The sequence below is a fragment of the Tetrao urogallus genome (genome assembly GCF_951394365.1).
Source record: "Tetrao urogallus genome assembly, chromosome: 4".
NCBI lineage: Eukaryota > Metazoa > Chordata > Aves > Galliformes > Phasianidae > Tetrao > Tetrao urogallus.
In genome coordinates, this window is record NC_136817.1 from 29526455 (window position 1) to 29538478 (window position 12024).

Sequence of the window (12024 nt, forward strand, 5' to 3'; positions counted from 1 at the left end):
CTAGGTCTTTTGCTCTGCTGCTGTTCCTGTCTGTGAAGGAGCTTCTGGTTTCACAATCTGGTATGTAATAAGATATTCTGGATATGCCTAAAAGTCAAGAAAAAAGACTGTTTTACAGAAGGGTACACTCAGTAACTTTGCATTTTGGATTTCAAATGATGACTAGGAAGGGCAATGCAAGAATCAGCTCTGTGTTAAAGAATGCAAAAGAAAATGCAGATTTCAGGCAGCTGAATGAAATTAACAAATCCAGGGAAGGTTCCTTAGGATACAAAGCACGTATTTTCTGCTCTGAGGATAATTAAGCAGAGGAACAAGCTACGCAGAGAAACTCTGAAGCATCATTCTCTTTCATGTCCTACCTGGTCAAAGCCTTCAGCAATCTGCTGTGCAAGAAAGGGTGAACAAGAGGTTGCTTTAGATGACTACCCAAGGTTTTTTCCAACTTGAATTTATTTTATAATCTTTGAATCATCCAAGGCAGTGAGCAAAACATTCTTCTAGGCTAAGAGCCTCTGCTGAGTTACTCAGAATAAAAATCAGCTCCTGAAGACTGCTGTGCTATTTCTGTTGCCATAAGGGGAGACAGGGATATTGCCACAGCTGGGAATCCACAGGTAAAAAGCTCAGAATACTCACTATCTATAAAACCACAGAAATGCAAATGTTCTTGTTACTGCAGTAATGTCACTTAAATGCAGTGGGAGAAACAGTATATACTCACGAAAACTACATCTCTTAATAGGCTCTGCTCAGTGCCACAGAGGAGGAATGAGGCCATTTTCCACAATGTGGATCAGAGAAGCTCAGTGGAAAGGAGCAGCACTTCCTGCCTCAATATAGTTTACTGTTTATTTTTACAATTAAGTGAAAAAATCCAAGAGAGCCCACCTGAAGTGGAAAATCATTTATATCCCTTCTGAAACTCCAAGCTCTGTTAGTCGTCACTAGCCACCTACCTGTTCTCCTCTATAGATAACGTATTCAGCGTATGCAAGTCCATTCACACTTGGCCTGCCAATAACTGAATGGTGTCCTGGAGGGGCGTGTGCCATCTTCATGGTACTGAACTGAAGAAAGGATTTTCCAAGGGTCACTCTGCAGAAAAGCATTTGTCTAAAACGAAAAGAGAAACACCGTGTTAACATTTCCGAGAGACGTAAGCTTCCAGAATGATTTCAGACTTCCATTTGCTATAATTTCTCAAAGGTTTTTGGAGAAGCAGTTTTAGAAACCAGTTCTAAAGCTGTGTCTAAAAATTCCCTCTTGACATTCAGAAGGGAAAACACATGCTTTGTATAGCTGTTGCATGGAGGCCTGCTCTAGTTCATTTTCTATAAAGCTGTTGTACAAAACTGAAACTCTTCTAGTTCCAACCAGCAGGGTGAGTGTCAAAGCATGAAAAGCACATCGATCTACTTCAGTACAAAACAAAGCTGTGATTAAGTCCTGCTCACTACCTCCAAAATTATCTGATCTGTAGGACCAAACCATACTGCTGATCACCACTTAGCAGTGCAGTTTTGTTCTAAGATTGCCTGCAGTTTAATTGTTTTTTTTGTCTGACTCTTCATTTTCAAACTTGCTATTTCAAGTCTCATTCCTGAGTCACCACTCACTTTGATTTATACCCACTCTGACCTTTCTGTGGGACTCACATTTATGTCTGCTTCTGTTCAGCCCCAACCAACGGAAAAAGTGCATTTTCCCCACCATGACAGAACTCAACTGGCTATTCTTTCCCCACAATTCATCCTATGCCAGGGTCATAAAAACCAGGACAGCTGGAGTTATACCTACAAGGAACTCTGCTGGAGACATACCTGTGGCAGATGTAACAGGACCTGTCTTTGTGTGTGGGACAGCCTGTTCCTCCTCCTATCCCATACACATATTGGTTGCTCTTTGAAGAGTTCTCTGCAAAATAAATTCCAGCTCCAAACATTCCTCCAATGTATGCATGCCTTTCATCAAATCCTTTGTGAATGATAGCATTAATAAAAGGAGACCCTAAAAAAAAAACACAAAAAGAAGTGTTATCACACAGCTGTTAAGACCTGTAGTAATTTTGGGCTTTATGTCAAGAGGAGCTTTTTCTGCCTCAGATAGATCATTAAATACCACAAAGTGTGCTCAGTCAGCTGTAAGGGGGCGATACCCAGCAGGATGCAGTGATGTGTGGGATTTATCATTCTATACCAACAAAATCCCACGTGTGAGTCACATCTTACTCAGTTACAGATCTCATTAAGTGGCCTTCCCACTCCCTCCTCACATTTCAACACAATTTATCTTGTCAGTGCACACTTTCTTCAGCAGTCAGTACTCTCTAATAAAGGGCATATTTATCAGGACAATCACACCCTAAACCAATTTCCTACACAGAATCATAGAAGGTGCTATGGCAGGAGTCATTTGCACTAGACAGTTGTCATTTGCAGGCACTTCTGGATGCTTCTGGAGAACATCCTGCTTAAGCTCATGGTTAGTTTTGATTCCTTTCCCTCATGGTTACCTGAAGTGCCAGGGAAAAATGCTTTTTAGTATGTGCTGCTCCCCTTTTTCAGAAGATAACTTGCATTTCTCACAGCAGTGTACAGTCCCCCCAGCAGTTACCATCAGTTTTAATGGCAATGGCTGAGATACAGCATTTTATAAATGTATTTTGTACCTAGTGGAGCGTTACGGATTGCATAGAATACCTTCACCACCCCCACACCTATGCATTTTTAGCATAGAAAAACAACTATTGTACAGGATGGCAAAAACAGCCACACTAACAATGTCTATGGGTTCCTGTGTGCTTCTGGTTTCCTTTTTTTTTTTAATACCAGTACATACAAACCGTTATCACTTCATTACCATGAAACAACATGCGCTCATTGTGATGATTATGATTCTCTTCTGAGACCTCCTTCTGCCTGTGACAGAATCTCTCCCGCAACTTTTTATTCACAACCTTTTGAATCTGCAGTGGAACAACAAGCATTAAGTATGCAACTCAAAATAAGTGAAATATGGTTTCAAAAAAGTTTGCAGAAATTCTACAGAGAAGCACAGCAAGATGCACAAATGGTACAAAAAAACCCCACAAACCAAAGAAAACATGCCCGTTCTGAACATGCCCTTACAACCAAGTCAGGAACATACGCTTCAAGACGTTCACATTTATTGTGAATTACAGCTTAAGTTCTCGGGTTTAAGGCAAGCTTTCAGGCTTCTCCCCTCAGACTAGGTAATACCATCATGAACTACAGACTGTCTGAAACTCGTTCCCTCCCTGCTTTGGCCTCTCTTGAACAGGCCTAGCTTTCTGAAGGCTTAGGTTTAATGTTCACTATCTGGTTGGTGGCAACCCTGCCCATGGCAGGGGATTGGAAGTGGATGGCCATTGAAGTCCCTCCCAACTCAAACCATTCCATGACTTCTTTAGACTTCTTTAAAAGCACAAGTGGACACTTCTTCCTCACTCCATATGCCAAGCACACAATCAGTATAAGTTTAGTACTCGGTGCTTGCTTTAACTCTGTAATTGGTTATCATACCAACAAAGAGCTCTACGCTTAAAAGGTTGATCTGTTAAATCAATTCTGTGTGCTTGCATAAGTACCAACTTATTTTGCTACATTGAACTACAAGGCTTTGAAACTTACCCTGATGACATTGTACCTGTTGAAAATCCCACCAGCATTTCCACCATCCCTGTGCTCCCGGATTGTACTTTGCATCTACATCAATGAACACAACAGAATGTTCAGCACATAGAACTTGTTATTAAGGAAAAGTAATCATGCAGCATCTGTCTTACTACATCACAGACAGCAACAGAATCTGGGTTGAAAATTAACTAAGAGGTGCCAAAAAAGACAATTTTAAACAGAGATATACTTTTCTTCAGGCACCCAACACACTATTCAAGCTTTATGGTACTGTTTGAGAAACTGAATGTTGCAATTATTCAATATTATAATAAAACCTACATAGGGAAGAGGATTGGCACTTGCTATCAACATTACACTACTGGAAGACTTCAGATTAAAAAAAAAACTCAAACCAAAAGATCATTTTGAAGTAATAACAAATGTATTTCTAACAACTATAGCTTGTATTTCTTAGTGACATGAACACTAAGTTTTCCTATGGCATTAGAAGGTTCTCAGAATTTCAACAATTTTACCATTTTTTTTCCCAGTGGTATTTATACCCACAGCACCAACGTTTAGTAACAACTCATCCCAATTTACTGTAGTAAACAAGTGACTCTTTCTGTCAGACATTATACAAAAAATCCGCACAAACTCCAGTTTGCAGAGTTACTGATAAAAAAAATATTCCAGGGTACTGGCAGCAATCCTTCTGTGCTACAAAGTAACATCATTACACAAGCAGCTGAAAGAACAATGAAGTGTTTATTTCAAACATAACTCTTAAGAAAGTCTCTTTCCTCTTAAGCTTTTCCTTTCAAAATGGTAACTGCTTGTAGTTGACTCAAATAAAACAGCCTGTGTGTGGGAGGAAAAATTACAGTCATCCCTGCTTATCCAAGAGCAGCTTATCTAGGTTACAGATTAACTAAACCACTGAGACAAGAGAAAACAAGCTGGTTCACACGCAGAAACGGCCTGAGCAAAAAGAATGCCTCCAGACTTGCACGGCCTTAATCTCCCAGTCTCCACACACAGCCTTTGCCTTTCACAGGTGTGCCTTTCTCTGATAAGCTATGTAAGCCCTAGCTCTGAGACGACATCCAGAACAATGCCAGCAAGGCAAAATTAGGTTAGCAGGAAATGAGAAACAAAATCACGTATTTAAAGAAAAAAACTGGCAGGAAACAGTAAAAGAAATCATCATCAGTATAAACTGAAACAAACTAAAGCTCTAAACTCCGCATCAGATCTGTGCAGTTCACCAAAGCACTTTTATCACTTTCAGCGTGTTGCAAGATTCAGCTCTAAGGATTAGGTGACGAAGGAAATGCACCACCACCAAAAAAGATAACTGCAATACCTCCTCTTCAACGGACTGATACTCCTTATCATCAGGTGCAAGGTCAAGGAGAATAGTCCCCTGACTCACGCAGTGGAAAGTTAAATACGGATTGGTACCTACAAAGGGAAGGAATTAGAGAAGTTAAAAAAAAAAAAAAAATCATTGGGGAAAATAAAGCCAGACTTATTTTTACAAAACATTGCAATTTTTCTGCTTATACAACCCCGGGAGGCAGGAAGCACAAAATAAACACAAGGACTAAAAATAACCTTAATAAATCACCTAAATAACCTTCAAAAGATGAAGTACTTTCATTGGCAGCAGGGTCTTCAGAGAGAGAAGGAAAATGCAGGTGTGACCACTACAGTTTGTGATTTGTGCTTTAAGAGAAGCACTCAAGTAGCATAGCATCAAGCCTAGGCATTAGGATACAGCTGGCCTATATGAAGGGCAAATCAACCCAAAAGCTCCCCCTCCTTGGTCAAACGGAACCCCTGCAAATGGGCACAGCTTCCACAGCTGTCTCAGGGTTGTCCATTCTCTGGAATGATGGGCAGCCACTCAGTCCTGTTTCAACCCAAATCAGTGAGCATGTTTTCCAAACAACCATGCTCTTTCAATTCCTGGTATCAATGTGTACATTTACAGCAGGGGACTTCTGGGAGCCTGTTCTGTGCTACTCAGACTAACCAGTAAAAACCATCATATTTACCTTGCTGGCCTCCTAGAAGCCTCTCCACACCTTTTATCAATTTGTGTCGGTGGCCATAGGCGTTAATCCCTATTTCTTTAAGCTCCTCATGTCCCATGTCTGCCAACACATCTAGGGTTATCTGGAAAGGTGGAAAATCACAAAAATCACCAGCCAAACCTGGCTCGACTCCCAAAGCCAAATATACATTAGTTCAGAAAATGGATTGTATTTGTGCTACAACCAAAAGAACACATTTTTACCATATCCTTAACTGCTGCCACCTTGTGGCACACCCCTCCCTCAAACAGGACCATGTCCAGCTGCTACAGCCCAAGCTGCTGTAGCTTCTCTTACAGCAATTGACAAGAGCTCATTCTCGCAGGAGGCTGTAAAAACCATTTCTTCTTATGTAGGAGGAGGATGCATGGAAAAGTTGGGACAAGTCAAAGCATGGAACATTTCTGAAGCATTCAAGGTCTCACCTTCTAGTTAATTCAGAATTTTCACTGTGCAACCAAAAAGGTATTTCACATTGGTATATTATGGTGTGTGCATATCCACACATGTGCCTGCACAGAGATGAAGCCAGTGAGTTGGCTAGGTTAAGTCAACTATCCCAACTATTTTTCACGCTCCATTTTGGGCAATAATTAGCATTGTGAGGACAGGCATAACTAGTTATGTTATTGTAATATACAAATACATCCACAATCACCTGACATGATTTTAGACATCAAGGTCAAAGAGATTATTGGTGGAAATAGACAAATAATAAAACAAGCTGTCAAACTATTTTTGAAATTGAAAAAGAGAAGGATATAGGTGCTAAAGGAAATACACATTTTTCATTGCTGTAAGGCAATTCTGTGCTAAGGTGGTTATGTGAAACAAAGATTTAATGTAATGGAGGTAACTGTATAAAGCCTACTTCCAATTTTACATTAAATCAGAATTGGAAGCACAGCAAATAATAGGAACCCATACAACTTGCTTAAAAACCAGGTAGATCAATAGCAAAACTGGACTTGCAGATATCAACACTGTCAACTACAGAGTACCACAAATCCAAGAGAAAGCAATTCCAGCAAGGAATTATAGAAAATTTGAACAACTGTGCAACTGAGCCCTAATGAGATTGCTGTGGAAAAGCCACTGAAGACATTCATCATGTGCACAGAAACGTTAAAAAAAAAACAGAGAAAAGACATAACAGACAGCACCAGCACCGACCCAATATCATTATGAGATTAGCCGAGTAGAAAAAATGAACATGAAGGTAGTAGGATGATGAGCTTATTTTTAGACAAACCTACAAGAGCAGCTTAGTGATTTCAGAAATGATGGACCTGATTTAAATTGTTAAATCTTATTAGCAGGGAAAGATCTTAAAAACAGGTTAGAAGTTAAGGAAGCAAAAACCGGACAAAAGCAGCACAGCGAGTGGAAGGTGGGAAAAATAATAAAATAAGAACAAAAACTGAGTAGAATACAAACTCATTTGGGGTCGGTTTGCTTCTTACTAGAAGCAGTTCCAAGTTAAAGACTAGAGCCTATGCTTATGTGTAAGAAGGGAAAAGATATTATATAGCATGGCAACTTTGGGGAGGGAGATACCTCTGTAACGTTTCGTGGAAGAATTTGGAGGCTTTTCTGTAAGTAACAAATTACATTTAAAATATTTATTTCCTGATCCATCACAAAAGATTAACAGCAAAAATGTGAGGAAAGAACACCATCAAATCCATCCTCCTTGTACTTTTTACATCCACCACTGTCCATCTTATTCACACAAATAATTTTTTTTAACTCGTAAAATGTTAAATCTAAGAAAACAGTACATAAAAATAGGCCATAAATACCTTACAGAAATGTAAGCTTCTGGAATTGTAATGAGTTGTATTCTTTTCATACACTGCAAATTGTTGATAACTTCGCAGCTTTCCCCATCTCTCAACTGTATTTAAAACTTTTTAGCTCTGCAAATTCAATTAATGCTGCAGTCCTAACCCACTAGGAAACCACACTTCTGCATTCTCTAGACTGATCACACTACTCAACTAGATTTCTAGTTCAGTTTAGGGGTCAAACTGGAGGAATTCCTACATCTAATTTAAGCGTCACATGTAGCAGTATAGATGGTGAAAAGTTTCTTCAGATATCAAGATTGCTACAGGATAAGTGAAGGTGATGTTCCAACCTAAATTTTCTAATTGCCCCTTATGTTCAAAAGTTAATTAAACGTTCATATGCAGTTCTCAGAATACAAACCAAATTAGCAATCACCATTTTTTAAGAAAGTGAAAACCACTGATAATTAAATCAAACAGGCAGATATTTTTGTCTCTACCTCACTGTAAAGCATTTGCCAATGCATTCATTACTGCACCTGTTTTTTTTTTTTTTCCTGCAGATGTAAAGTCATCTTTTTGCTCTCTTTTAAAATCAGGGAATTGAAGTCTCTCTTCAAAACACTCAGAAAACACTTGACACTTACCTGTTCTGTCTCAAAGATGTCCCGAAGGTGCTCAAGACCAAGGCTTTTCAGGAACTGAGTAATGTTCATGTCAAGACCAGAAACTGTAACAAGAAAAAAATCATTTAATCTCACACACTCAATTCAAATAAGTAAATAAACCAACAAATACCACTTATCTTAAAATCCCAGTCACTTATTTTTCATACAACCAATTTGCCTTATAAAAAACAATCCACTTCCACTGTGTGAAACATCAGTGCAAATATCATCACTATTCCCCTCCTCAGTATCAAATAATGAAAAGCACAATCAGTCTGTGCCAGAGGCTCATATTGCAAGGGGAAGGAAATGAAGACTGGGTGTATTTTTGGTATGTAATCACCCAGATGCTGATATACAGCATGTATTCCAAATAAGAATCAAAAGATCTAAAAAGTCTTCACTATCATAACATTGTCAAATTAATTCTCATTGGATCTTCTGGATAAAATCAACAACAAACATCTGGGCACATAATCAGATATGCTTTTGTAATCAGAACTAACTGTGAAAAGCAAAGATAAGTGAACAGCCAACAACATTCCTGCAGAGCACATCAGAACAGAGAAACATCAGACACTTCACAATGTGGACAACAGTTCAAACTGTGCAGTAATTTCTGCCTGGTCAGAAATGCTTTTCAGATAAAAACAAGAGCTGCTGTGAATCTAAACTACTGTACTTCTAGCAATGCAAACTTGTCCAGCAGCAAATGCACCTTCTCCCTCCTTCCTTTCAGTTCCCGCTGCTCCATCACCAGTATTTGATGCCCCTCCGACCGCTAGTTCTGCCAGCGGCCCGGTGAGGTTGTCTATACTGCTGGCAGCAGAGAGGCAGGATGGCGTAGATGCTGGCGAGATCAAGGAGGCACTAACAACAGTTGCTTGAGGCTTAAAGCATGTAGGTAAAGCTTCTGGAGGCATTGCATCTATCAGCAGAGCTCTGATATCATCAGCCTGAAAAACACAGAAACATTGAACTTGAGGCTCAGTTGTATCACAAGCCACTGATCTCTGTAAAGAGTTTTTTCTTGGAACCCTTTTTTTAATTAACCACCCTATTCTCCCAGTTAAAAGGAAAATCTCCTGTTTTTCTAACATGGGAATTTATGGCTGCTAGAGCATTCCAAGACATTGCACAGAGACGTCACAGGTGTTTAAGGCAGGTACAGCAATATAAAAACATTATCCTCAGCAACTTAGGCCGCACAACACCATCTCAATTTGTGTCAGTTAATTCTGGTCAAGCATTTTGCACTGGATCAAAGTTTCAATGGAAAACTCTACCCTTCCCTTTGCCATGATAATCTCTTAATATTTAAAACAAAAAACCAACAGGAACTTCAGGAAGACTATGAACTTGGCTAGCAACTGGACTGCAAAATGCCTTTATAGACTAAATTAAAAAGAATCCTCATCTTCAAGAATTTCCTCTTGACACGTCCTTCTGTGATTCTTGCACCAGAAATGGATATGGCATCCAATTTGAGTGTAGTTATCTACTTTAGCAAGAATGGTTAAGCTGACACATGCATGTTCACACAACCTTCTTAGGTTCCTTCACCATCTGCCACCATCACCACTAACAAGAAAGTGTACAGTGCCAGTTTCAAAATAGATTAGACAGTCACTCACAAATTCTAGGATGTTGTTTTGGAGCTCGTCAAAAAAGAGCTGAGGTAATACTCAGGCACCAACCATAATCAACTACTAAGTGATTCCCTTCCAATAAAACCTCATCTCATTTCTCTTCCAGGTTCAGTGAAATCATTACTGACAGCCCACACAGGCTGACTACCACTGGGGGCATTTTCAGATAGATTAGCTTCTGGCAATGAAAAGACTCATTCCAGGAGTGAATCCTTTAGCAGAAGGGATCGTTTTATCACAAACCACGTTAAGATCTCAGCCAGAGGATATCCATGGGTAAAAGAAATTGCAAATGCACCCTAGAGACATTCATTTCCCTCTACTTTGACACAGAGAAAGCTGAAGGTCCAGAAAGTCATTTATATGCAGAGCAAACCTTCCAGAGCACTCAGTGGCTGGCACTCCAGCAAAAACTTACTGTTGCCAGGTCTAGTGGTGTCTGACCCTCTTGATTCTTCATGGTTGGATCTGCTCCATGAGCTAAGAGCAAAGCACACAGCTGCGTCCTTCCTTTTTGTGCTGCTTCATGCAATGGTGTGAATGCCCACTTATCTGTTGCATTTACACACGTATTGTATTTGATCAGCAACGCTGCAATGTCCACATGCTAGAAAACAAAAACATTTTAATGAACACAACACTGATAATAAAACATATTTCCCACTTTATGGTGAGAATAATGATGCTTAGAGAACTTCATAATTTCTCTTTCCTTTTTTTTTTTAACCCACTTACTTCCTCTTTATGCAGTAGTGCACTCATCAGGTGTGGCTCTACCCTGCAGCTCCACAGTCACTAAATCTGGATCAACCTTACCAGTCCATTTTTGATTGAGCACAGAATTACATTTCTGTCAAATCACCTGAACTACATGGTAAGTAGTCTGTGCTAGCTACAGGATCAGGCCTGATATATCTTCCAGCATAAAACACATAGGCTTAGCTGTCAAAACATTTGCAGAACTGGAAACACAAATGTATGGTGCTGTGACATTTGTGAGACGCAACTAGGAGATGTGAACTCCAATGCTACACTACTTAGACGTCACTTAGACGTCTGCATACAGAGCTTTGTCATGGAACCCAAGCCAACACAAATTTATTCTTCCTCCAATCATATTTTGAGACATGTAATTGATAAATCTCATTAAGAGTGTCATAAGAAGGCTACAAAAGTACTTAAACCTCCATGCTTCCATCAACTATGGAACTTCTATCTTGGAAGTCTCCCAGATTAAAATAACAGAAAATTGGTGAATGAAAACTCACTCTCTTTGACCAATAAAATTACTTCTGGAATACAGCTTAGAAATAAAAAAAAAAGAAGTAGGCAAGAGAATGAAATACAGAAAATAGTAAGCAGAAGAACAAAGACTTCTGCTAATGGATTTCATTTTTTTCTTTCAACAGCAATTAAGTGACTCTTAACAGCTCTAGAAGCTTGCTCTGAATGGTTTGAAATTACTGCTGACCTTATTTTTCCTCTTCCAAACTTTTAAATCAATTGCATTTCCTGCAGCTTCTCTGCCATGACACAAAACCCTACTGAGAGGCACACATAATGAAGCACTAGCTGAGAGAACTGAAAACACTTCACGAGGAAAAGGTTGCATCTGTGGAACTTGCCAGCATCTGAACATCTGAAAGCAGTACTCATCTGCCTGCTCCCATTACAGAGATCTGACTGGGCTGATGACAGCTCAGAAGTACGGGCAATTACAGGAAAAGCACTGAAACACAGCCTCATTAACTTTTCCTAGAGAGAGCAAGATAACCAAATTAAACTGGCACTATGATTTTGAAGTGATTATCAGCTTGAACCAATCTCTTATGTTGCCATGTGACAATAAAGAATGCCTTATTGACATACAGAATGTGTGCTTTGGTTTGCTATGCTTTGAATGAGTGAGCACAATCTTTGTATCAGAATATATCTCTAGATCTAAGCAACGTGCCGAGCACTTAGTATTTATGATTGAAGCTGATGAATGGTATTGCTTGATATTAGGACCAGCAGTGAAAAACCAAAGTGTTGCACTTCAATATCTTGAGCAGTATTCAGAGCTTCTTGCTCTCTAGGACATCAAATACCCAGAATGACAGAGAACCAGTGCAAATGACGCAGGCTATATTTCAGTGATACACTCACTAGAAAGAAGGTGAACACTGCACTTTTCC

The 12024-nt window shown here is 39.5% G+C and overlaps 1 protein-coding gene across 2 annotated transcripts in view; it reads right to left on the reverse strand.

Moving 5' to 3' along the window:
- Positions 1–12024, reverse strand: part of TNKS (tankyrase) — a gene marked incomplete at both ends in the record, with an annotated part of 101791 nt that continues 89767 nt past the window's right edge. Inside the window, 10 exons of one of the 2 annotated variants that reach the window (XM_079534994.1) lie at positions 1–87; positions 960–1116; positions 1824–2010; positions 2863–2968; positions 3654–3728; positions 5008–5105; positions 5702–5822; positions 8178–8260; positions 8917–9154; positions 10266–10454. In XM_079534994.1, the coding sequence (XP_079391120.1) occupies positions 1–87; positions 960–1116; positions 1824–2010; positions 2863–2968; positions 3654–3728; positions 5008–5105; positions 5702–5822; positions 8178–8260; positions 8917–9154; positions 10266–10454 (1341 nt within the window). Of the gene's footprint in view, positions 88–959; positions 1117–1823; positions 2011–2862; positions 2969–3653; positions 3729–5007; positions 5106–5701; positions 5823–8177; positions 8261–8880; positions 9155–10265; positions 10455–12024 lie in introns of both variants that reach the window. The other variant, XM_079534993.1, reaches the window with a different exon arrangement.